We start from the raw sequence: 26,795 nt of genomic DNA, 5'->3' as shown, positions 1-26,795 counted from the left end.
ACTACCTTTCTTCATTGGTGGCTTGAACACACTGCAAAGACCACACGTTGCTTCCAACGTCTCACACACTCAAAACATTCACTGGAGTGTCCCCACACGCACATTCAGAAACCCATGCGCCTCCCCCAATCCCCCTTTTACCAAAACCAACCGGCAGCGCTTCACGACTTCGACCGGGGCCCAGCAGCACCTTTTACTGCTCCTGGGCGAAACCAAAACCAGTGGCACTTTTTCTACCCTACTGGCGGAGCTGATCAAACTCTCTTTGCTCCCACCTGTCCCTGTGGAGCCTAACTTTTTTCCTCGAGGTACCTTCTTTCAGCCGTTGCTTTTTCTCTGGTCCTTGCAGTGTCTCCACTCAGGAACGGGTGGCAATTCCTCCCACGAACTTGGCAGGATGTGCACTTGAACTGCTGACGCCGAAGCCAAGCTGTTCACCGCAGGGACGCCTTGAACCCACATCCCTTATCCTCGGGGAATGCTGTTTTTCCCGGCCAACGCACCAGGAAATGTAGCTTTATGAGGCTTTGTCCTCGGGTGGGAAAAATATTGCGCCCGGGAAAGGGAAGTGGGAGTCAACAGACACTCAAGGAATAGTTTCAGAGAAAAAGCTTTATTTCTACCATCCATGAACTGGTAGAAGGAGCAAGTGTGATAACTCACAAAAACATGCACGAGTTCACAGTCATGTGCACAGAGCATATATTCCCCTTCCAGTTCCCTCCCCTTTCTCCTCCCTCACGAGTCCTGCCTTGAGTTCCCCTGAGCATGAACAGAAAGCTCCTGTCTTGGCAGTGGCGTAGCGTGGGGGGTGCAGGGGGGGCCGACTGCACCGGGCGCAACATCTGGGGGTTAGGGTTAGGGGGCGCAAATCCACGGGTTAGGGGGCGCAAATTACTTGCCTTGCCCCGGGTGCTGACAACCCACGCTACGCCACTGTGTCTTGGGACTCTTCCCAGGAAAGGAGAATGAGAACAGTTCAGCATGTCCAAGATGTTGCAACTAGAATGAGATAAAAGTCAGTTCTCAGGCCTGCTCTGACAGAGTCTATTCATTAGCTTTTTGAAGCCTTCTCGTGCTGATAAAAGTAACGGTTTTGCCTTGCAACAGCAGAGCAAATGAGCAGATGCTTAGCTGCTGAGAAAATGATTTTGAGAAGCTTTGAGCCTGCTTTGGGGGGAGGTGACTTCGGGCCTAGGTGGGGTCACCTGTCCTCACCTCCTTCAGAAGAAGCCCCGGATAAAATGAAATGTGAGGTAAGAAAATATACAGTGGTGCCTCGCAAGACGAAAAGAATCCGTTCTGTGATTCTCTTCGTCTAGCGGTTTTTTCGTCTTGCGAAGCAAGCCCATTGAAGGATTAGCGCTATTAGCGGCTTATCTGCTGATCGGATCAGCTGATAAGCGGCTTAGCGGCCTAGAAAAAGGGGGGGAGGGGGGAAAAACCAGCAGGAACTCGTTACAGATAGGTAGCCGTGTTGGTCTGCCATAGTCAAAATAAAAAAATTCCTTCCAGTAGCACCTTAAAGACCAACTAAGTTAGTTCTTGGTATGAGCTTTCGTGTGCATGCACACTTCTTCTTATCTGAAGAAGTGTGCATGCACATGAAAGCTCATACCAAGAACTAACTTAGTTGGTCTTTAAGGTGCTACTGGAAGGAATTTTTTTATTTTGACAGCAGGAACTCGCAAGACATTGTCGTCTTGCGAAGCAAGCCCATAGGAGATTCGTTTTGCGAAGCACCTCCAAAACGGAAAACTCTTTCGTCTAGCGAGTTTTCCGTCTTGTGAGGCATTCGTCACCACTGTATTTGTTTATTGAAAACTGGCTCAAGAGTTGGATTGTAGAAGCTTCTCAGCTCTGATTCTGCAGTAGAAAAGAGTGTAACCAGGGATGGGTAACCTTGCTGCAATTCTGCAAAGGTGTACACAAAAGCTGGAGAATGCAGCCACAGAATTCGGCTCCCTAAGAATCTCAGGGTTCACTGGGGAGGGCACAGAATTCTGCCAGAAGCGGAAACGGACATTTCCGCAATTTGCACATTCTTCGGAGATCAGGAACGGAAATCACACAAGCTAATACAAGTGGTATTTTGCTCTTTTTAAATAATTTTTATTAAGTTTTCTATTTTGCAATTTAAAATATTCATTAAACAACCTTAAAATGTCAGTGACTTCCCCTCTTCTCTTTCCATGGTTCATTTTACATATCATAAATCCCTGCATTTTTACAGAAACCATACCATTCAGTATTCCATTATTATATCCATTAAAACTTATTTACACTGTTGAATTTATCTTAATGCTGCCAGCATTTTCAAGCGTACACAATTTCCCCCCATATATTCAATAAACTTTTCCCAATCTTCTCTAAACGTATGTTCTTCTTGTTCTCTTATTCTATATGTTAAGTCCGCAATCTGCACATATTATGTCAGCTTAAGTTGCCATTCTTTAGTTGGGACCTTGCTCGTTTTCCATTTTTGGGCTAACAAAACACGGGCCGCAGTAGTGGCATACAAAAATAGTCTTTTTTGACACCTGAGAATTTCCATCTGAATTATCCCCAACAAAAAGGACTCTGGGTTTTTTTTGGGGGGGGGAATGTACTTTTAAACATTTTTTTCCAATTCATTATAATTTTTCCCCCATACAAGTGGTATTTGCAATGATTTTTTTTTTTTTAGTCCACAAACATTACATAAATAATTATCTTCTGATGCTTCCCTTCCATTGAGATTAATTACACAATTCATTACATTACTTCCAGGCTACAGCAAACAGCGAAAGAAGGTGTGTGTTTTTCCAGAAGCTGAACTGTAGCAGAACAGGAACAGCACTGTTTGAGACGAACCCAGGACAGGACAGAAATCACTGCCTTTCCCTGCCCAACCGAGCTTTCATTTGGGAGTTTCTAGCCCTCGTGACTGCAAAGAAATATACTCGAAAACATGTGGGCAATGTCGGACAAAACCTCTAATTTTTTCCACCATCACCACATTAAGCAGTTGGTCCCTTACCTTTCCCGCCCCGACCTGGCCACAGTGATCCATGCGATGGTCACCTCCAGGCTTGACTACGGTAATTCGCTCTACCCTTGAAACTGTCTCAGAAACTCCAGCGGGTGCAGAATGCTGCAGCGAGGCTCCTTACAGAGTCTCTGCCATGGGAGCATATTCACCCAGTGCTTTACCAGTTGCACTGGCTCCCGGTGGAATACAGGGTCAGGTTTAAGGTGCTGGTTTTGACCTTTAAAGCCCTTTGTGGCTTAGGGCCCTTGTACTTACGGGACCGCCTCTCCTGGTGTGGCCCGCAGAGGACCTTCAGGTCCACGAACAACCATAGTTTAGAGGTCCCGGGCCCTAAGGATGTCAGACTATCCTCCACCAGGGCCTTCTCAGTGATGGCTCCGACCTGGTGGAATGCTCTGTCCCATGAGACCAGGGCCCTGCAGGATTTAACCTCCTTCCGCAGGGCCTGTAAGACAGAGCTATTCTGCCTGGCCTTTAATTTGAACTCAGCCTCATCTTTTATTCCCCTTCCTTCCCTCCCCCTCCCCTTTTATGAAGATTACCCACTCTGAGACCCCACAGCTCATTCTCCCCTGGTCTCCTCGCTGGCCCAAATAGGACTAATTTAGCCAGCTAGCCCTGGTGATCATCTAATGTTTATTGGGTGGATTTCCCCCCTAAATTGATTTTTGAATTCTGAATTTATTGTTATTCACGTTTTATACTGTATTTTATGCTGTTTTTCGTTGCATCAATGAAGTGTTTTAAATTTGTTGTTTGCCGCCCTGAGCCCGGTTTTCTGAACCGGGAAGGGCTGGGTATAAATAAAAAATTATTATTATTATTATTATTAAAGCAGAGGAGGAATTGCTGAGAGATGTCCAGTAGGCAGAGTAAGGATGGACTCAACAAACCTTTGACTAAGGCCTGCTGTTGACCGCAGATACTGGGGGGAAGGAGTTGGGCTTTTCTGAAGCTTACCACAGAGAGGGCAAGAAGAAAGCAAGCCACCCTCTTTACACTTTTCGCTTGCTCTCTTGCAAACAGCACCTCCATGCCTCCCCCCCTCCCTGCTCAGTGGGAAAGCAGCAGTTTGGTCCACACACATCCAGCCCTGTCCCACATCACCACCCCTTATTAAGCCCCCAAATGCCATACAAGGGAAAGCAGCGGGGAGAGAGGGTCACAACTCGTCGGCCTGCTCCAGGACCCCCTTGCTAGGCTGGCCAGAGTCTGCCCAGGCCGTTGCTGCCAAGCTGTGCCCGGCGTGTTCCCCGGGGCCTTCAAGTCCCTCCAAGTGCGAGTAGGCGACCTCGTGCAAAGGCTCGGTGCTGTTGCTCACCACGGCCTCTCCTGCGTCGTGGTGCCTTGACAAGACGTGGTGCCTTACGACCAGGTTTTTGAGGGTTTCATCCTGCTCCGTGTGGCCTTTGTGGGCGTATTGGGTCCAGAGGGGTTTCTCGGGCTCTTTGGAGCTCTGGTCGGTTTCCTTTGCCATGGGGTAGGCAACCCTGGAGGAAGCGTCGTTGTTGAGGGACCTGGAAAAAACTGGGAAGAGGGGGAGAAAGGCAAGGCATAAGCTCCATGAGGGGCACATGGGCTCGAATATTCAGCAGGGTTCAGAGATTGAGGGGTCTGCCTTTCAGAGAAGCATAGAATCGTATGATCTACTCCTGTGGCGTTCCAAAGCAAAGGAAGGATTAAAGGTAAAGGGACCCCTGACCATTAGGTCCAGTCATGGCCAACTCTGGGGTTGCAGTGCTCATCTCGCTTTATTGGCCGAGGGAGCCGGCGTACAGCTTCTGGGTATGTGGCCAGCAGGACTAAGCCGCTTCTGGCGAACCAGAGCAGCGCACGGAAACGCCGTTTACCTTCCAGCCAGAGTAGTACCTATTTATGTACTTGCACTTTGATGTGCTTTCGAACTGCTAGGTTAGCAGGAGCAGGGACCGAGCAACGGGAGCTCACCCCGTTGTGGGGATTCAAACCGCCGACCTTCTGATCGGCAGGTCCTAGGCTCTGTGGCCCTTAAGATCTATCTAAAGATTAACAAACTACATCAAAGAAGCTACCTACTATCTTTTATGGCTCAGGATGCCTGATGAAGCAACTGGCCTGTGTTTAGAGTGCTGACACGTGCCTCTCAGGCGTAGAAAATGGAACAGTAGAGAAATTGCCAGAAATGCAGAGGCTTGTGGGATTTGATGAGAAATTACTGTCAATGAATCGAACCCAGTCAACGCCATGTTTTCATAACGGACACAATGGCTTGATGCATATTTTATAATTCCTCATAGTAATCCCATCTGATCCCCACACTCTGGATATTTGCACTCCTGCAACCTCCAAGCCACTGCTATGTAGGAATCTCAACGAAAGCATCCCTGATAGATGGCCACCCAACCTCAGCTTAAAAACCTCCAAAGAAGGAGAGTCCATCACCTTCCAAGGGAGTCCATCGCCCTCCCAAACAGCTCTTCCCATCAGGAATGTGGCTATCCTGTCGCCTCTCAGTCTTCTGTTTCCCAGGCTAAACATACCTGACTCCCTCAACCATGCCTCATAAGGCTTGGTTTCCAATCCCTGTACAGTGGTGCCCCGCAAGACGAACGCCTCGCGAGACAAAAAACTCGCAAGACGAAAGGTTTTTTCATTTTCGAGTTGCTTCGCAAGACGAATTTCCCTATGGGCTTGCTTCGCAAAACGAAGCTTGCCCCGCAATCTCCGGGGACAGAGGGGAAGGTGCGCGGCCATTCCCCTCTGTCCCCGGACCCCTTTTGAACCAAGGGGCGGCAACGGGGAGAAGCGATCTTCTCCCCTCCGCCCCTTGCTTCAAAAGAGGGGACAGAGGGGAAGGCGCGCGGCCATTCCCCTCTGTCCCCAGACGGTCTCCATAGGAACGCATTGATTGATTTTCAATGCATTCCTATGGGAAACCGTGCTTCGCAAGACGAAAAACTCGCAAGAAGAAAAAACTTGCGGAACGAATAAATTTCGTCTTGCGAGGCACCACTGTATTACCGTATTTTTCGCTCTATAAGACGCACCCAATCATAAGACACATCTAGTTTTTAGAGGAGGAAAACAAGAAAGCAATGCAAAGCCTCTTGAGCGAAGAGGCAGGAACGCTCCCGCTGCGCTCAAGAAGCTTTGCGTGGCTATCCCTGAAGCTAGAACAGTGAGAGGGAGCGCTGCGCAGTGAAAGCAGAAATCCCTCTTGCTGTTCTGGCTTCTGGGATAGCTGCACAGCCTGCATTCACTCCATAAGACGCACACACCTTTCCCCTTACTTTTTAGGAGGGAAAAGGTGCGTCTCTTATAGCGAAATATATGGTGCATTGAACTAATCTGTAATCATTTGGAAAATGTATAAAGAAATACCGTATTTTTCGCTCTATAACACGCACCTGACCATAACACGCACGTAGTTTTTAGAGGAGGAAAATCCGTAGGCATGCCACCCGTAGGCATTCCCTCCATAACACACACAGACATTTCCCCTTACTTTTTAGAAGGAAAAAAGTGAGTGTTATGGTGCAAAAAATACGGTAATTGGCATACATCCCGGATTGGAATGGAGTCAGAGGAAGCTGCGCTGATAAAAAGACAGTTGGAAAAATATATACTAACGAAGCCGTATTCGACGGATGAAAGTACATGATGTTTGACATGATTGAGAATCGTGGACCCAGGGGCGGAGAATTACAAAGCGTCAAAATCGAGATGTGGAAAATAGGGAAACAACGAGGAGAGGCAGGAATGAGATGTGGAGATATGCTTCAGAGATCCAGACCGTGGGGAGCTCAAAAAAATTAATAATTATAATTTGGTCTTTTTTATTTTTTGTGTTTTAATTGGCGTATTATGATTGGATATATTAATTGGATGTTTTTTATTGGAAAATCAATAAAAATGATTTTTTAAAAAAGAAATAGTTGGCATAAGGCTTGGTCTCCAGGCCCTTGACCATCTTGGAACTTGAAATAATAATAATAATAATAATAATAATAATAATAATAATAATAATAATAATAATAATAAAAATACCACCTTGCCCATCTGGCTGAGTTTCCCACCCATCCTTTGCTGAAAAACCTCCAAATTAGATATGTTTGCCATTAAATATGTACTGAATCATTCTCTCCCCAATACCTAGCTACTGAACACAAAACAAGATGTTCTGTGCATCAAATATTCAGTACCTCTGGCAATTTACTGTGTGTATATGTGTGCTTGTCAGCCACTCATTTTCACCCAACCCATCGCTCACCTCTCACAGGTATGAAGTCTCCTTCCAACTCGGCTTTGTTGCGAGTGAAAGGTCTGATGGAGGGGAAGACGATCAGGGCAAAGGAAAGCAGCAGCACCTGAAAGGGGTGGGTGGGGGCAGAAAGTAGAGTCAGGTGTCTGTCTTAAAAGGTAAAGGACCCCTGGATGGTTAAGTCCAGTCGCAGACGACTCTCGGGTTGCAGAGCTCATCTCACTTTCAGGCCGAGGGAGACGGCGTTTGTCTGCAGACAGCTTTCCGGGTCATGTGGCCAGCAGGACTAAACTGCTTCTGGCGCAATGGGACACCGTGACGGAAACCACAGCACACATAAACACCATTTACCTTCCCGCCAGAGCGGTACCTATTTATCTACTTGCACTGGCGTGCTTTCAGACTGCTAGGTTGGCAGGAGCTGGGACCGAGCAACGGGAGCTCACCCCGTGTGGGGATTCAAACCGCCGACCTTCTGATCGGCAAGCCCAACAGGCCCAGTGGTTTAGTCTTAGCCTTAGTTGTGCCCATTAACTTCCACAGGCCCACTCTTGAGTAGGACTTGGAGCCCAGCAACCTCTGAAGGGCCACGGCGTCTCTCTCCATCATTGGCCCGGGCTGCTCAGGCTCATTCAAGCCTAGATTCATCCCAAAACCTCTCTTGAAAAGAGGCAGCGGGGAGGGGGAATAGACCAGCTTCTTCCACACCCACATGACCCCCCCACACACACACACACTACCACGTACCGCAACACAAGTGCCTGTTTGGGCTGCCTTGCCGCTTGACTGCATCACCAGTCCCTGGAGTTTCTTCAGTTGCTGCAGGAGGGACCTGGGAAGAAATTAGGTGGTGTTATGTACTGAGTGGAATAGGATCCAAATTGCAGCAGTCTGATTGGTCCTAGAACAATAGGATCCAGAAGGCAGCAGTCTGATTGGTCCGCAGGAGCCACCCAATCCGACTCTAGGTGGAAGTGAATCCGCAACCTGATTGGCCTACAGGAGAATCCTGGAACTAGCCAATCACGTGGGGCCCGTTGTGTAAATAATGTATATAAAGCAGACATTTCGGGGGAACTTCCATTCCTCACTACTATGAGGTGAGTAAAGAGCATGAAATCCACACTCTACTCCAAGTACAGTGGTGCCTCGCAAGACGAAAAGAATCCGTTCTGTGATTCTCTTCGTCTAGCGGTTTTTTCGTCTTGCAAAGCAAGCCCATTGACGGATTAGTGGATTAGCGCTATTAGCGGCTTTTAGCGGCTTATCTGCTGATCGGATCAGCTGATAAGCGGCTTAGCGGCTTAGAAAAAGGGGGGAAAGGGGAAAAAAACCCCGCAGGAACTCGCAAGACATTTCCGTCTTGCGAAGCAAGCCCATAGGAGATTCGTTTTGCGAAGCACCTCCAAAACGGAAAACTCTTTCGTCTAGCGAGTTTTCCGTCTTGCGAGGCATTCGTCTTGCGGGGCACCACTGTATATTTCAGGTGGATAACCAGGGATGGGCGCGTTTCTGTCCATTTTGGGGTCCTCGCATTTCTATTCTTAAATTCAGTCCTCCACACGTCCTACATCTGCGCAGGTATAGATGTCTCGTGGTTGCTCCTCATCCGCCACCACCAGCAGCAGCCCCGCGCGCGCGAGTAATTGCTTCCCGGTTAAAAAACAAAAGGAAAAAAACACCACTATGGAAGCAGGAAACGACTTACAAGTTCTGCTTCTCCAAGTGAACGACTTTCCTTTGCAGCTCCTGGTTCTGAGCCGTGCAGGCGGACATCCTGGAAGATGGCAAAACGGGTGAGTAGTGTTGTAAACAAAAATATGCCCTTTCCCCTTATGGGGTATCCAAGAGCCCATATAGAGTCCTTACATAGGTTCCCTATTGGAAGGAGAAAATAACAGAGGCCAAGCAGAGAATATTGAGAAGCAAAGCAGCTAGTAATTATTGATCTGTTGCAACAGGGTGCTCCCCTCACATGCAGGAGAGAGGAGGGACCTAGAAAAATGGTGTGCAAGGCCTTATAAAGACTTTTGAAATTTCCACCCTGTAGATCAAGACCACCCCCAGAAACATCATACATACATCACAGAAGGGGTGTAAGACAGAAAATTTGCATGTTGTTTTCCTCCTGTTGCTGTTTATCTCCTGTCTGGCAGGTTACTTGATTGGATTGCCTGGGGAGCCTGGCCAGTCTTTTGTAGTGATAAATACTCACTTCCTGGGCCAGGCCACAGGCTCACACCCTATTCAAACACAGACATACCCTTAAGGCAGGATTTGTGAAGGAAAAGACAATGGGGAGGCTTTTCCACTTTGACCTTGCAGAGAAAACATTGGCTCAGTTTAGGAACCAAAATGGTTCCAGGTTGGTCTTCCTGTGCTGATCTATGTATGTGCTTGGTTGGTACACTTATCAACATTACCATATATCTAAGACCATAAAATTCCTATCACAGTAGGAAAGGATAGCAAGAAGCTCAGCCACCCCTTAAAAGTTTCTTAAAACTTAAAACACCCTGGTGGTTATCACCAATTGAAGCTTCATTACTCAAACTGCTTGGCAAAAAGGGGAAGCGGCCTACATATAAAGACTTGCTGAGGATTCAAGAAGGGAAATGGGAATTAAAATATTATGAGGAAATTAAAGATCATTTTCAGAGTTGGTTACACTGCAGACAATTGCATGAGATGCATAAGGACGATAACAAGAAAGGGTTCGGTTATATAACTTCCAGATTTCAAAAGAAAGTTAGAAGCAGTGGTGAAGCTGCTGAAGAAAGCATATTCTGCTAGAACAGGAAGCAAAAGACGAGGAGGTCAAATAGGTCATGATCAAATGGGCACAAGATATAGGACATAATATACAATTTGAGGACTGGGGGAAATTGTGGAAAGTAGATCTGAAATTTACAGATTGTTCTCTTTTGAAAGAAAAGTATATGAAAATGATGTACAGATGGTATATCTCACCATTACAAATAGCAAAAATGTACAAAACCGGGTCAAACATATGTTGGAAATGTAAAGAAAAAGAAGGCTGAGAAAACGAGGTGGCAAGATCTATGCACTAGGAGCAGAGAGAATGGAGCGTGCAGCTTCCATTGGTGCCAGCAGCAGATTCCTTTTCCAATGCAAGTGACAACTTTGCAGAGCTTGTGCATGCACAGAAGAGCTAAATCGCGTTTTGCGCATGCACAGAAGTGCCGAATCGCAACCCGCGCGTGCACGAGTGTCCACTGTTTTTTTGGGGGGGAGAAAGAAATTTAAGAAACTGCAGAAAGAGGGGGAAGGAAGTCAAATTTTAGGATGTCAGATTGATTGTAAAACTAACGAAATGTATAAATTTGAAAAGTATAAATCAAACTGAACTGAACACTAAACTCAAAATTTTCAACTTTCACATCTACTTTCCCACTTCTTTATCAGACTATGAATAAATTCTGCAGGAAGAGGGCGCAGAAAGATGACTTACCGGCTCTCCAGTCCGTCAATATACTCTTTCTTCTTCTTCCGACTTTCCTGCGCCGACTGCTTGTTTCGGATCTTTCGGCGAATCTTCTTGAGGACTCTCTCCTCATACTGCAAGGTGCAAAGGAAACAGCTTAACAGCTGGATTCTAGTCATGGGTTTCCGCCCCGTCACAGCACGAAGGGCGCCAAAGTCCAGTCCTTCCTCTCTTACACTTCTGCTGCATTTTAACCCTTTCAGATCTTCTGGTTTGAGAAGGTGGGTTAACCACACACGCACACACACCCACTATCAAACGAAGATCCCTCTAATCCAGGATTATTCAACCTTTTTATACCTACCACCCACTAATGCATCTTTCTTGATGGTGAAAGTTCCTTACCGCCCACCAGTGCTCGATGGAAGGAGGATTTAGCTTGTGCCGTAGAACCCCACACCGCCCACCTAGAATCCTGAAACGCCCACTAGTGGGCGGTAGGGACCAGGTTGACAACCCCTGCTCTAAGCACCGCCTGCCTCCTGGTTGCATAGCGACCCCCTCAATGTCATCTATCTCCTCCCCTCCCTCTGCTTGTGAGCTTTCCGAGTCTGGGAACTCTTGGTGAATAGGGGCCGAACTAGCCCATCCTGCTCTGGCTGTGGCTGCAATTCCTCGTCTCCAGAATCTCCCTTTGTACAGGCATTCCTTCACTCCAGAGTCGGACTCTTCCCAGGCGTTCGATTCAGCCACATCCCTGACATCAGGTGATGCAGGCAGGTGGGACGAGGAGTGCCTCTGGTCGGGATGGCAGCTGTAGAGGTGCCCCCATATATATATATTTTGTGCCCATGGCAACTGCCTTGGTAGCCCCCCTTGTCAGGAATGCATGCAGGAGCCAGGCCCTGTGACCAATAGGACCTTGCAGGACTGGGGCCTTCCTAAGTTTGTTCTGGAGAGGCAAGGTGCGGCCGCACAGGTGAGGTCGATTGGTTACTCACAGCACCTGGTGGCAAGAGCTGGCAAGGGATATAAGGTCGGCAACACGTTCCCTGCCTTGCTGCGTTTGGCTCCTTGACTCCTTGCTCCTTGGACCCCTGACTTTGTGACTTCTTGATTCTCGGACCCTTGATTTCGTGACTCCTTGCTTCCTGACCCTCAGACCCCTGACTTCCTGACTCCTGGACCCCCGTTCCTGCTCCCTCCCCGCCATCTTGCCCCCGGCCCTGACGTCCCCTGCAGGGACTTCGATCGCCCGTGAACCGGACCGTGGCACCCCCACTACGCCCCTGGGCCAATGGCCCATCTAAGCCACCATCCTGTCCTCACAGTGGCTGCCCAGACGCCTGTGCGAATCCTGAAAGCACAAGAACCCTTTGTCCTCCTGCAGTTTCCAGAATCTGGGGCATTCTCATTGAGGTATCTGGTTGGCCAATGCAGGAAGAGGATGATGATGATGGACCCTTTGGCCTGGTGAAGCACTCACCTTGGTGAGAGGCAGTTGGGTGGGTAGAGTCACTCCTTCCTTGGCCAATAGCTTCTTCTCATCCTCGGTCAGGACCAGTTCCTGGCAGGTCCCGGGGGTTTGTCTCAACAGCGATGGGTTCATGCCTTGTTGGTGCTGCGACATGAGAATAATAATAATAATAATAATAATAAATTTTATTTATATCCCGCCCTCCCCAGCCGAAGCCGGGCTCAGGGCGGCTAACAACAATCAAATAATCAAACAGTCAAATAGCCACACAATCTAAAAATATTTCATTATAAGAATTAATTAAATCAAATTGATGGCAACCAATTAAGCAAAATTCTGTGCAGGTTGCCAGAGGAGGGAGTCAGGCTGCGCCCTGACCAAAGGCCTGGCGGGACAACTCTGTCTTGCAGGCCCTGCGGAAAGATGTCAGGTCCCGCAGGGCCCTTGTCTCTTGTGACAGAGCGTTCCACCAGGTTGGAGCCGCAGCCGAGAAGGCCCTGGCTCTAGTTGAGGCCAGCCTAACCTCTCTGAGGCCTGGGACCTGGAGGATGTTATTATTTGCAGACCGTAGGTTTCTCTGTGGGGCATACCAGGAGAGGCGGTCCCGTAGATACGAGGGTCCTAGGCCACATAGGGCTTTAAAGGTTAAAACCAGCACCTTAAACCTGATCCTGTACTCCACCGGGAGCCAGTGTGAAAGGGGCACATTAATCAAAGCTGAAGACGGCCGCTTACTAGGTTCTTCAACAGAAGACAATACATGTATAGTGGCACCTCGGGATGCGAACGGGATCCGTTCTGGAGCCCCGTTCGCATCCCGAACGGAACTGTTATGTACTGAGTTGAATAGGATCCAGAATGCAGCAGTCTGATTGGTCCTAGAACAATAGGACCCAGAATGCAGCAGTTTGATTGGTCCTAGAACAATAGGATCCAGAATGCAGCAGCCTGATTGGTCCTAGAACAATAGGATCCAGAATGCAGCAGCCTGATTGGTCCTAGAACAATAGGATCCAGAATGCAGCAGCCTGATTGGTCCTAGAACAATAAGATCCAGAATGCAGCAGTCTGATTGGTCCTAGAACAATAAGATCCAGAATGCAGCAGTCTGATTGGTCCTAGAACTATAGGATTCAGAATGCAGCAGTCTGATTGGTCCTAGAACAATAGGATCCAGAATGCAGCAGTCTGATTGGTCCTAGAACAATAGGACCCAGAATGCAGCAGTCTGATTGGTCCTAGAACAATAGGATACAGAATGCAGCAGTCTGATTGGTCCTAGAACAATAGGATTCAGAATGCAGCAGTCTGATTGGTCCTAGAACAATAGGATCCAAAAGGCAGCAGTCTGATTGGTCCTAGAACAATGCAGCAGTATGATTGGTCTGCAGGAGCCACCCAATCCAGCTCCAGATGGAAGTGAATCCACAACCTGATTGGCCTACAGGAGAATTCTGGAATTAGCCAATCGCGTGCAGCCCATTGTGTAAATAATGTATATACAGCAGATACTTTGAGGGGACATTCATTCCTCCTCACCACTATGAGCTGAATAAAGAGCATGAAATCCACTCTCAACTCTGAGTATATTTCAGAATCGCAAAACGCGTTGGGGCGTGCACGGGTTGCGTTTCACCGCTTCCGCACATGCGCGTGACGTCATTCTGAGCGTCCGTGCATGCGCGAGTGGCGAAACCTGAAAGTAACGCGCTCCGTTACCTCAGGGTTGCCGCGGAGCACAACTCGAATGCGCTCAACCCGAAGCACATTCAACTCGAGGTATGACTGTACTGTAAAAGCAAACCAGGATTTCTTGGAAGCCTTCTGACAGCTTTAGCCTGATTATAATAATAATATAATAATAATTTATTATTTATACCCCGCCCATCTGGCTGGGTTTCCCCGGCCCCTCAGGGCGGCTTCCAATCGAATATTAAAAACAATACAATGTCAGACATTAAAAACTTCCCTAAAGAGGGCTGCCTTCAGTTGTCTTTTAAAAGTAAAATAGTTGTTTACTGCCTTGACATCTGCTGGGAGGGCGGTCCACAGGGCGGGCGCCACCACCAAGAAGGCCCTCTGCCTGGTTCCCTGTAACCTCACTTGTCACAACGAGGGAACCACCAGAAGGCCCTCGGCGCTGGACCTCAGTGTCCGGGCTGGACGATGGGGACGGAGACGCTCCTTCAGGTATACAGGACCGAGGCTGTTTAAGGCTTTAAAGGTCAGCACCATTGAGAGTCTCACCATCTCACAGCTGTTTGACAGCAAAAGGTCCTTTATGGTCAGCGTGCACGAATTCAGCTGGGGGGCGGCTTGCTCCTGCCTCTCCTCCGGGTAAAATCCTGCCTCCCACATATCTGCAAAAGAGGAAAGAAAATGCTCAGAGCTGCTGCATTTAAAAAAAAACAGGGAGGGGTGCATATAAGAAGCTTTTGGCATTAGAGTATCACAATGTGGGATCTTTGGAATTTTTTAAAAATTAATTAATTAATTATATTCCCGCCCCCCAACCAAATAATCGTATATACAACAACTCTGGGGAAGGGCTTGAACAGGCCCCACCCCCAAAAAAATGTTTTTGGCATCATGGTATCACAGCGGGTGGCTTATGAGAGTACAGTGGTTCCCTGGGTTACATACGCTTCAGGTTACAGACGCCGCTAACCCAGAAATAGTACCTCGGGTTAAGAACTTTGCTTCAGGATGAGAACAGAAATCGCGCAGTGGCGGCGCAGGGGCAGCAGGAGGCTCCATTAGCTAAAGTGGTGCTTCAGGTTAAGAACAGTTTCAGGTTAAGAACGGACCTCCGGAACGAATTAAGTACTTAACCCGAGGTACCACTGTAATTGGAGGGGGGTTAAAATGTTTTTAGAGAAAATGAAAATGGTAAAAAATAATAATAATCAGGGAGCAAGCAGTTCGGCAGGAGATCAATAGGAAAAACAGATTTATTTTTTTCAAAGTGCATTAAGATTATTTTTAAATGACCAGTTTTGGGAGGAGAGGCCACAGGTGAGCTATCCGTGTTCAGCATACATAACTCTTATGCTTCCCGCTGCTCCAGAGGGGTGGGACTCAAAACGATGGGTTCAAATACTAGAAAGCAGATTCGGACTAAACATTAGGAAGAACTTTCTGACGGTAAGAGCTGTTTGACGGTGGGCTGGGATGCTTCGGAAAGTGGTTGACGGGAGGTTTTTAAGCGGAGGTTGGGTGGCCATCAGGGACGCGGGTGGCGCTGTGGGTTAAACCACAGAGTCTAGTACTTGATGATCAGAAGGTCAGCGGTTCGAATCCCCGTGACGGGGGTGAGCTCCCATTGCTCGGTCCCTCCTCCTGCCAACCTAGCAGTTCGAAAGCACACCAGTGCAAGTAGATAAATAGGTACCACTCCGGCGGGAAGGTAAACGGTGTTTCCGTGCGCTGCTCTGGTTCGCCAGAAGCGGCTTAGTCATGCTGGCCACATGACCCGGAAGCTGTACACCGGCTCCCTCGGCCAATAAAGCGAGATGAGCACCGCAACCCCAGAGTCAGTCACGACTGGACCTAAGGGTCAGGGGTCCCTTTACCTTTACTGGTTTACTGATTCTTTAGCTGTAATCCCTGCCTTGTAGCGGGATGGACTAGATGACCCTCAGGGATCCCTTCCGACCCTACAATTCTCTGATCCTAAGCAATGCGCTTAGCACCAGGTCCTGGAGACCGAGGGCACTGCCCTGGCTGTCCTCGCATTTGGTGTGGGATTCAATCACATACTGACAAGATTCAGGTGATGCAATTAAAATTGGCTGGCAGGTCTTGGAGGAACCTTCTCCCTCGAAAGGTCAGAGTTTTTAGAGATAAGGGAAGTGACAGGGCCAGGGCAGCAGCTGCTCTGATGCAAAATGGCCATGTAATCTCCCTGCAAACAAATCAGGAGAAATAAGCCCTCTGGAAGCCCCTGCAATGTCCACTTTCCCTTCTGTTTTTCTTTCTGTTTGCTCTGGTGCATTTTGCACAAAGACGAAAACAAGGTAAAAAAAGACAAGTTCGCAGGGTACCCCTCATAGAATCCTAGAGTTGGAAGAGACCACAAGGGCCATCGAGTCCAACCCCCTGCCAAGCAGGAAACGCCATCAGAGCACTCCTGACATATGGTTGTCAAGCCTCTGCTTAAAGACCTCCAAAGTAGGAGACTCCACCACACTCCTTGGCAGCAAATTCCACTGTCGAACAGCTCTTACTGGCAGGAAGTTCTTCCTAATGTTTAGGTGGAATCTTCTTTCTTGTAGTTTGGATCCATTGCTCCGTGTCCGCTTCTCTGGAGCAGCAGAAAACAACCTTTCTCCCTCCTCTATGTGACATCCTTTTATATATTTGAACATGGCTATCATATCACCCCTTAACCTCCTCTTCTCCAGGCTAAACATGCCCAGCTCTCTTAGCCGTTCCTCATAAGGCATCGTTTCCAGGCCTTTGACCACTTCTGGAGCAACAGGACGGAAATCAGAGCACACGGAAGCACCGTTTACGTTCCTGCCACAGCGGTACCTATTTATCTACTTGCGCTGGTGTGCTTTCGAACTGCTAGGTTGGCAGGAGCTGGGACAGAGCAACGGGAGCTCACCCCGTCGCGGGGATTTGAACCGCCGACCTTCTGATCGGCAAGCCCAAGAGGCTCAGTGGTTCAGACCACAGCGCCACCTCCTACTCTAAGCAAGGAACAATCGGGACAAAATAAATAAGCAAGGTTTTTGATTGACCATAAGGAAATTGAATAAACAAGGTTTGGAGGAGGAGGAGGGAGAAGACGTTTGATTAGTTAGATCTGCAACAATTTTTTTACAATCACGCGATTTGTTATGAAAGAAATAATTCAACGAAACTGATGCAGCTGATCCAGCGATACCAACATTCCAATGACCACTCCCACATCAAATGGGGGTGCCTTTTGCGTGGTCGTGCGCAGCCCCCCAGATCCCAGTGCGACTCCTGGTAATTTGGGCTGGCTTCATCCTCCCCAGGCTGGATACCTGGAGGTCTCTGCCTACCTCAGCTAATCGCCCAATCCCGCCTGAGGAGGCGTTGCCAGGGGATTGGCCAGGTAAGCAGAGGGACCGTCCTGCCCACACAAGAGAAGGTGAATCTTACCTGCAAAGTGGCAGTCGGCTCCAGAGCTTCTCCCACCCTCCCCTCCCTCAGTTAAAGGCTTTTTTTGCAGGTTAGCCTCTTCTCCACAAGTATGCAGACGCTGCAACATCAGGGTCAGGGCCGGAAATGAATTTTGCTGCATTGGCAGGTTTTGCCTTTCCCGTAGCAAAACGTCACAACTTTGGCGGTTTCAGGCCTTGGGCGGAATCGTTTAGTCTATCTTCCTAAATGGGGGGGGGCGTGAAGCGGTGACCCATGCCCCCCTTGCGGCGGTGATACCAGGGTTCCCCATTAAAGGGGTCTTGAGGGGAGGCATTGGCCATACGCCGAGAGGTTGTCATTGCTCTCCTCTGCGGCGGCGGCGTAACGGGAGACGGGCTCTCTCTGCTTGAACATATGTTCTCCAGAGCCAGCCCAATCCCCACACATTCTGGATAACCCTGAAGTCTCCCAGATCCCCGGCTGGAAGGATAAACGCCCAGTGCCTAAGCCAAGGTCTCCCTACATCTGAAACTTAATAAAATTGTGGCCAATTTTAATCCCGTAGCATGTTGTCTTGTCATTACAGTGGTGCCTCGCAAGACGGAAAGAATCCGTTCTGTGATTCTCTTCGTCTAGCGGTTTTTTCGTCTTGCGAAGCAAGCCCATTGTCGGATTAGCGGATTAGCGCTATTAGCGGCTTTTAGCGGCTTATCTGCTGATCGGATCAGCTGATAAACGGCTTAGCGGCTTAGAAAAAAGGGGGGAAGGAAAAAAAACCAGCAGGAACTCGCAAGACATTGTCGTCTTGCGAAGCAAGCCCATAGGAGATTCGTTTTGCGAAGCACCTCCAAAATGGAAAACTCTTTCGTCTAGCGAGTTTTCCGTCTTGCGAGGCATTCGTCTTGCGGGGCACCACTGTATTCCGTTCTGGGGTTGGGGGGACTCCGCCTGTCCACGAAAAAGCTGTTTACACGCACTGTGGGAAAAGCTGGTCTAGCGAAAGGCGAAGGGGTCACTCACTGAAGTCTATAGACACCTCCGCTTCTCTAAGCTCAGCACCCGGCCCTTTCAGAACAGGGAGGGCCCGGCAGGAGTCCTGATAGGCAGGGTAAGCCAGGTCACTGTGTGAGCCTCCGTCAGAGTAGGCCCCCGGGCTGCCCGTCGGAACGTAGTGAGGGGGACTGTCCAGTTGGTCAGAGCTGGGGTCCTCGGAGATGCCACTGTCGCTGGCCGCCGGGGACCAGCTCGGGGAGTCGAGGGCGGCATCTGGGGCCCCCAAGATAGAATTGATGAAATCCTCGTTCTCTTGAGCTTTCAGCAAACGCTGTAAAAAGACAGGCAAGTTGTTTGTTTAGTCGTTCAGTCGTGTCCGCCTCTTCGTGACCCCCTGGACCAGAGCACGCCAGGCACTCCTGTCCTCCACTGCCTCCTGCAGTTTGGTCAAACTCATGCTGGTAGCTTCGAGAACACTGTCCCGCCATCTTTGACTGTGTCGGCCACAGCAAACTATGGCAGAAATGGGAGCGCCTGATCTGTTTCCTGAGAAATCTCTACATGGGACAAGAACTTACCGTATTTTTCGCCCTATAGGACGCACTTTTTCCCCTCCAAAAATGAAGGGGAAATGTGTGTGCGTCCTATGGGGCGAATGCAGGCTTTCGCTGAAGCCTGGAGAGCAAGAGGGGTCGGTGCGCACCGACCCCTCTCGCTCTCCAGGCTTCAGGAGAGCCCCAGCACCAGCCCCACAAGGTCGGGGGACAGAGGGAGGCGGAACGCCGCCATCCCGCTGTCTCCCGAAGTGGTTTGGAGGCTGACAGTGGGGAGACCCCGCCGCCAGCCCCGCAAGCTCCGGGGACAGTGGGGAGGCGCAGCACGTCTTCCCGCTGTCCCCGGACCTGATCTGAAGGCGGGCGGCGGGGAGAAGAGCGCTTCTCCCCGCTGCCGGCCCACAAGCGCCTGGGGGGGGATAATTCCCCCCCCCCTTTATTTCCCCCCCCCAAAAAAAAAACCTTGATGCGTCCTATGGGCCGGTGCATCCTATGGGCCAAAAAGTACGGTAGAACTGGATATGGAACAACTGACTGGTTCAAAATTGGGAAAGGAGTACAACAAGGCTGTATATTGCCTCCCTGCTTATTTAACTTGTATGCAGAACTCATCATGTGAAAGGCTGGGCTGGATGAATCCCAAACCGGAATTAAGATTGCCGGAAAAAATATAAACAACCTCAGATATGCAGATGACACAACCTTGATGGCAGAAAGTGAGGAGGAATTAAAGAACCTCTTAATGAGGGTGAAAGAGGAGAGCGCAAAATATGGTAAGGAGTCGGTGAAAAAGGATGCCTGACCTCCCTGTTGGTGAGAGAGCTTGGGAACTGTAGTTTAAGGGTGCTGGGTGTTGAATGGAAAACTACAGTTCCCACTTTTTCCTTGGGTGGGGTGCCACAGCTGTTCAAATTCATGGTGTTACAGAACTGGGGGGGGAGGGTGTTCCCCTAAACATTAAATCAATAGATGCTAGGATTTTGGGGTTATTTGTGATAGGAAGGGAGACTATAAGCTGCAAAGGTATTCCTGGGTAGCCTCGCCAAACTAGGGCTGTCGTGTATCTGAAGAAGTGTGCATGCACACGAAAGCTTATACCAAGAACTAACTTAGTTGGTCTTTAAGGTGCTACAGGAAGGAATTTTTTTTATTTTGACTATGGCAGACCAACACGGCTACCCATCTGTAACTAGGGCTGTTAAGAGAGCCATCGTGGGTGGTAGACAATGGAACTTTTCGCACCAGTTGTGGACTGGAGATTTAGAAGGTTGCCTGGGTAAAACTGCTCTGGGGGAGGGCAAGGGGCTTCTGGGAAGGAGGAGGAGGAAATGAAGAGAGATCCATCTTGGCAATGAAGGAGGAAGGACTGCCCGCAATGCTTTGGGTCGCGTTGTAAGATCTGCACCACCTCCGTGCAGACGGAGGGTGTAAATAGGCGAATAAAACCTAAAAGCACAAGAGTCTTTGCAGTGTCCTCTGCTCTCCAAAGGGGAGAGCCTATGTTGGTGCCTGTTATGTACTGAGTTGAATAGGATCCAAAAAGCAGCAGTCTGATTGGTCCTAGAACAACAGGATCCAGAATGCAGCAGTCTGATTGGTCCTAGAACAACAGGATCCAGAATGCAGCAGTCTGACTGGTCCTAGAACAATAGGATCCAGAAGGCAGCAGTCTGATTGGTCCACAGGAGCCACCCAATCCAACTCCAGGTGGAAGTGAATCCACAACCTGATTGGCCTACAGGAGAATCCCGGAATTATCCAATCACATGGGGCCCATTGTGTAAATAATGTCTATAAAGCAGACATTTCGGGGGAATTTCCATTCCTCCTCACCACTATGAGCTGAATAAAGAGCATGAAATCCACACTCGACTCCGAGTATATTTCAGTGCCTGTGACCCCATGTGCTCTGGCCACTGCTTGGCAGAGGAAGGAGCCAGACATCGGGTTTTTGTGGTGTGGGTGTCTCCCGCAAGAGTGATCCCTGCATTGCAGGGGGCTGGACTGGACCATAGCTGTCAAGCGTCCCTTATTTGGCGGGACAGTCCCTTATCCCAGCGCCATGTCCTGCTGCTGTCCCTTATTGATGATGTCCCTTAAATAAGCTACCGAAGGTAATGGGGCCCTTTCTATGTCCAGCTGTGCTTTGTCATCAACAAATTGTTGCTGTTTTTTGTGTTGAATATAATCTATATGGTAATTTATGGACCTAAAGCCATTTGCACGCAACAAAAGATGTATTTTATCAAAGTAATTGTTGATCCCTTATTTTGGCTGCTGATCCCTTATTTTCGAGGCTGCTGGTCCCTTATTTTCAAATCTGTAAGTTGACAGCTATGGACTGGACTGACCCTTGGAGATCCCTTCCAACCCTACTGTTCCATGATTCCCTCTCTGCTTCTGTGTCGCTACAAGCTCTTAAACTCACGCTGTCTTCCAGCCCCATCCAAGCTGTCGCCGTTGACCCAATCTCCACGCTGCGAAGGACCCCGTCTTGCCGGTCAAAGAGGAGGTCCAGCAGCTCCATGCTGTCAAGGCTGGCGGCAGTCATGTCTGCAAGAGAGAGAGAGAGACAGAGAGGAAGCTCAGGACTGTGGGCCACATCCACAGCATTCATCACCATGCAGAAATAACAATAACAATAATTTATTATTTATATTCCACCTGTCAGGGAACTGACATCGGAGCTAGAGGCGGAGGGAAGGCTCTCAAATGATGCTGGAGAAGGGCCCAGCAGGGAGAGAGGCAGCTCCGCAGATGGGGAAGCAAATCAGCACAACACCAGGGATATAGAGGGGCTGATGGGGGAATCGGCGAAAGGGCTCCAGGACTCTTCACCGGACACCAGCGGGGAGAGCACGGGTCCTCCGCTACCCACGCCCAGCCTGCGCAGAAGACTTCCGCGCAGGGAGAGTAGGAGGAGACTGGGTGTCAAACAACTTTTATGTTGGAAAAGGTTTAAGAAACGCCCACTGACGGATTCTGCTAGCGACTGAGGCAGCCACGAAGTGAAGGGCTGTCCAGACAGAAAGGTTTAACCAGGCAACATAGCCAGGAGAGGCGGCAACTTACGCACGAGCAGAGTTCTTAAACCAAATAGTTCATAAACAGTGCTGTTCTTAAACTGAGGTGCTACTGTAGTTGTTGTATTTCCTTGACATCTGATGGGAGGGCGCCACTACCGAGAAGGCCCTCTGCCTGGTTCCCTGTAACTTCGCTTCTCGCAGTGAGGGAATCACCAGAAGGCCCTCGGAGCTGGACCTCAGTGTCCGGGCTGAACGATGGGGATGGACGCTCCTTCGGGTCTACAGGGCAGAGTCTGTTTAGGACTTTAAAGGTCAGCACCAACACTTTGAATTTTGCTCAGAAATATACTGGGAGCCACTGTAGGTCTTTCAAGACGGGTGTAACAACAACAACAACAACATATTATTTATACCCCGCCCATCTGGCAGCTTCCAACAAAATATTAAAATACAGTAATGCATCAAACATTAAAAGCTTCCCTAAACAGGGCTGCCTTCAGATGTCTCCTAAAAGTCTGGTAGTTGTTTTCCTCTTTGACATTCTGATGGGAGGGCTTTCCACAGGGCGGGCGCCACTACCGAGAAGGCCCTCTGCCTGGTTCCCTGTAACCTCACTTCTCGCAGCGAGGGAACTGCCAGAAGGCCCTCGGTGCTGGACCTCAGTGTCCAGCTAGAAAAATGGGGATAGAGACGCTCCTTCAGGTCTACTGGGCTGAGACCGTTTAGGGCTTTATATGTCAGCATCAACACTTTGAATTGTGCTCGGAAACGTACCGGGAGCCAATGTAGGTCTTTCAAGACCGGTGTTATGTGGTCCCGGCGGCCGCCCCCAGTCACCAGTCTAGCTGCCGCATTCTGGATTAATTGCAGTTTCTGGGTCACCTTCAAAGGTAGCCCCACGTAGAGCGCATTGCAGTAGTCCAAGCGGGAGACAACTAGAGCATGCACCACTCTGGTGAGACAGTCCACGAGCAGGTAGGGTCTCATCCTGCGTACCAGATGGAGCTGGTAGACAGTTGCCTTGGACACAGAATTGACCTGCGCCTCCATGGACAGCCGTGAGTCCAAAATGACTCCCAGGCTGCACACCTGGTCCTTCAGGGGCACAGTTACCCCATTCAGGAGCAAGTGCCCGTACATAACTGCTGAATGCTGACTGCCAATACTCTGCTGATCCTGAAGTGTGCTGATGGCTCTTAAGTATCAGCAGCATTGAAAATAAGGGACCAGCAGCCAAAATAAGGGACCTGCAGCCTCACCTGTTCCAGGCACTCCAGTCTTCCTGTCCTCCTGCAGTCTGGTCAAACTCATGCTGGTAGCTTTGAGAACACTGTCCAACTAACTTTGTAACCAGAGGTTCAACTGAATAGAATCTGAATCACATGCACCACAAGGCCTATGCAGCCTCAACTTAAGATGGCTCCCCGGCCTGGCTTTGCACTGCAAAGTTTGCAGCAGGTGCAACAAAATGGTGTCCAGCATTCAAAAACCTCCTCAGCTTGCATTAACTAGCCACACACAAGGCATGCAAGCTCCACCCCCCAGTCGTTCTTAGACTTCTTATTGGGTGAGCAACACAGCCAAGCAACACAATTGGAGCCTCCCTCCTCCCTGGCCGGCAGGGAGGGAGGGAGAGGAGCTGCTTCCTTTGAAATTTAAGGGACATCATTTAAGGGACATCTATCAATAAGGGACAGCAGCGGGACATGGTGCTGGAATAAGGGGCTGTCCCTTCAAATAAGGGACGCTTGACAGCTATGCCCCTGGGCCTTAGTTTGCCTAGAGGTAAAGGTAAAGGGACCCCTGACCATTAGGTCCAGTCGTTGCCGACTCTGGGGTTGCGGTGCTCATCTCGCTTTATTGGCCGAGGGAGCTGGCGTACAGCTTCCAGGTCATGTGGCCTGCAGGACTAAGCCACTTCTGGCGAATCAGAGCAGCGCACGGAAATGCCGTTTACCTTCCTGCCGGAGCGGTACCTATTTATCTACTTGCACTTTGACGTGCTTTCGAACTGCTAGGTTGGCAGGAGCAGGGACCGAGCAACGGGAGCTCGCCCCGTTGCGGGGATTCGAACTGCTGACCTTCTGATCAGCAAGTCCTAGGCTCTGTGGTTTAACCCACAGCGCCACCCACGTCCCTCTTGGTTTGCCTACCCATGCTTTAAGTCTGTCCACATTAAAAGTCTAGCTGCAGCATTTTTTTGTACCATCTGGGGCTTCTGGACTAGGCACATGGCATTCACTGAGTCCCAAGGATGCAAGTCCATGAATCACCCCGCGGCCAGCCTTCCCCTGTCCAGGAATGTCTGTCATTGACGCACCAGCTGGTAAAACGCACTCTTCCTGAGCCTCAAGTGACAAAGGCAGATCCAAAGGCCACCCTCTAACTCCATTCCTGTTCTTTCATACAGAGTAGCCCCCATCCAGGGAGATGTTCCATTTCCCAGTCTTTACCACTGGAGCCACTCATCCTTAGTGCCTCCCTCTTCCCGGGATTCGAGCTCAGTATATTAAAAAGGTAAAGGGACCCCTGACCATTAGGTCCAGTCATGGCCGACTCTGGGGTTGCGGCACTCATCTCGCGTACAGCTTCCGGGTCATGTGGCTAGCATGACTAAGCCGCTTCTGGCGAACCAGAGCAGCGCACGGAAATGCCGTTTACCTTCCCGCCACAGCGGTACCTATTTATCTACTTGCACTTTGACGTGCTTTCGAACTGCTAGGTTGGCAGGAGCAGGGACCGAGCAATGGGAGCTCACCCCGTCATGGGGATTCGAACCGCTGACCTTCTGATTGGCAAGTCCAAGGCTCAGTGGTTTAGACTACAACGCCACCCGCATCCCTCAGTACTAGTATAAAAACCCCTTAACGCTTGAGGCCAGTTTATCTGAAAGATCACCTTACTGACTTCCAGATGTGTCCAGTCGACTATTTCGATCTGAGGAACTGGCGCAGGTGCCAGTAATAATTATTCTGCACATGTAAAATACCAACATTTTAACGTGGCAGTGCCTACACGTTGGAACTCCCTGCCTATTGACATCTTTGCTCTTTTTGGTGCCTGCTTAAAACATTTTAAGGGACACGGGTGGCGCTGTGGGTTAAACCACAGAGCCTAGGACTTGCCGATCAGAAGGTCGGCGGTTCGCATCCCCGTGACGGGGTGAGCTCCCTGCTCCTGTCAACCTAGCAGTTCAAAAGCACGTCATAATGCAAGTAGATAAATAGGTACCACTCCGGCGGGAAGGTAAACGGCGTTTCCGTGCGCTGCTCTGGTTCGCCAGAAGCGGTTTAGTCCTGCTGGCCACATGACCCGGAAGCCGTACTCCGGCTCCCTCGGCCAATAAAGCGAGATGAGCGCCACAACCCCAGAGTCGGTCACGACTGGACCTAATGGTCAGGGGTCCCGTTACCTTTACCTACCCAAACATACAGCATTTGAGATTAAGCACAAGTCTTTTTAGCCCATCATTGATTTTAATTATCTTTCAAATGTTTCCAAGACCGGTTTTTAACAGACTGAAAATGTTAATGTCCTATTTAAATCTTATTTTTTGGTAAACAGTTCAGAGGTTTTATTACGATCCAGCAGTACATACATTTTGGGTTTTTTTCCACCCCAAACATGTTTAGTGCTTAGTTCGGTTGTACGGTGTTTGGTTTTGCAAAGCTGCTTTAAACAAATCCATTTAAGGAAAGGATGTAAAACATTTAAAATACGTGAAATAATCAATATTAAACCACCAGGTTTTATCCTGAGCTTTGACACCAAGTACACATTCTGCTACTGTGGCTCAGGCACACGGTAATTCAGGCCCTGTGAGCAGAATTCACGCATGCACAATTTTCCAGTTCATGCCTACCCACAAAATCATGACTCTCCAGCAATTTTGAACATGTTCCCCCGCTTTGAAAGGGATAATTGCAAGCAAACGCAAATGCCACTGTAGCTGGGGCTGTTAATCCAAGCAAGCTTGTGTCATATGCTCACCTTACGCAGAGTAGATCCACCAAAGTTAATGAACATGGCGGATCAGGGCCGTGCCCAGCGTGAGCTGTTCTCGCCACAGACCCACTGAAATTCACGAGCGTGACTAACTTAGTAATTCCAGTACGTAGGTCTGTTCCAGGTGGAACTAAAATTGAAAGCAAGCCCTAGGTTTGTTGGTTTTAATGGGTCTACTCTGAGCAGGATCTGCAGGGTGTGGATCTGGGCCAGACGCAAGCCAAACTGTTTGTTGTTTGGTTGCTCAAGCGGCTAACAGGCTTAATACACCACTCAATGTCCAATCTCCCCTCCACCCTCCCGTCTCCATCCTGACCTTCGTCCTCTTGTTTGCCTTACTCAGGTTTCCAAAGATGGCCCAGGTTGGGTCAAACGGTGCCGGACGCGGTGGGGGGGTTTGCACCAAATCCTGCCACAAACCAAACCTCGCCAACTCACCCCAGCTGTGTGTCGGTGACTTCTGCCTCCTTCGACGTGGCTTTTGCCAACCGGCCTTTATTCCAACTCAACGGCAGCGTCCCCGGCTGAGTTTTTCTCTCCTCCTGTCTCCCTTGGGTCCCTCTGCCCCGAAACCTCCTTCCACTGTGTAGCAAAGTTTAAACTCCAACTAAACAAAACAAAAAAAGACAGCGTCAGGGGACTAGAAACCCCTCCCCTCGCCCAGTCCACCAATGGGACCAAAGACTGGTCGTTGATGGGCAAAAAGAAGGAATTGGCGTCGCTGGGTCAAATTGAGTAACCGTTATCTAAATAGCTTTTGACCACCACCGCCCACACCTGCTCCTTCCCAGTCTGGGGTGGGCAGTGAGTCCATAGGGGCAAAGTCCTCTCTGCACAGCGAACTTTTACCTAGATTTCAAAAATAGCTTCCTCTCCCTGAAAAAGAACAGCATGTTCAATAATCGCCTT

General features: G+C 49.3%; 2 protein-coding genes across 3 annotated transcripts in view; one reads left to right on the top strand and one right to left on the bottom strand.

Annotated features, from left to right (window-relative positions):
• TNFAIP8L1 (TNF alpha induced protein 8 like 1) overlaps positions 1-26,795 on the top strand; it is a 162,731-nt gene that overhangs the window by 113,427 nt on the left and 22,509 nt on the right. The gene's annotated exons all lie outside the window — the stretch shown is intronic.
• On the bottom strand, positions 2,600-26,724 carry CREB3L3 (cAMP responsive element binding protein 3 like 3). Of its 2 annotated transcripts, XM_082206508.1 has the most exons (11): positions 26,664-26,724; positions 26,325-26,493; positions 21,284-21,408; positions 18,329-18,632; positions 14,441-14,553; positions 12,203-12,337; positions 10,744-10,850; positions 8,980-9,048; positions 8,019-8,103; positions 7,281-7,377; positions 2,600-4,558 (listed from the first exon to the last, which is right to left on the bottom strand). In XM_082206508.1, the coding sequence occupies exons 3-11, from the start codon at positions 21,404-21,406 to the stop codon at positions 4,194-4,196; spliced, it is 1,398 nt and encodes a 465-aa protein (XP_082062634.1). In that variant the 5' UTR covers positions 21,407-21,408; positions 26,325-26,493; positions 26,664-26,724; the 3' UTR covers positions 2,600-4,193. The 2 variants fall into 2 exon arrangements, with proteins under 2 accessions (XP_082062634.1, XP_082062633.1); XM_082206507.1 differs by having other exon boundaries at positions 26,325-26,704.

The sequence above is a fragment of the Podarcis vaucheri genome (genome assembly GCF_965113315.1).
Source record: "Podarcis vaucheri genome assembly, chromosome: 18".
NCBI lineage: Eukaryota > Metazoa > Chordata > Lepidosauria > Squamata > Lacertidae > Podarcis > Podarcis vaucheri.
Note: the sequence above shows the minus strand (reverse complement) of the source record. Positions and strands in the feature narration are given on the sequence as shown.

Bases quoted from the DNA above. Each gene is read 5' to 3' on its own strand.
- CREB3L3 (XM_082206508.1), bottom strand. From the start codon at position 21,406: ATGACTGCCGCCAGCCTTGACAGCATGGAGCTGCTGGACCTCCTCTTT. The intron at 9,049-10,743 runs GTAAGTCATCTT...GCCATCTTCCAG, and splicing joins ATTGACGGACTGGAGAGCCG to GATGTCCGCCTGCACGGCTC. The intron at 4,559-7,280 runs GTGAGCGATGGG...CCCTCTTCCCAG, and splicing joins AGACTTCATACCTGTGAGAG to TTTTTTCCAGGTCCCTCAAC.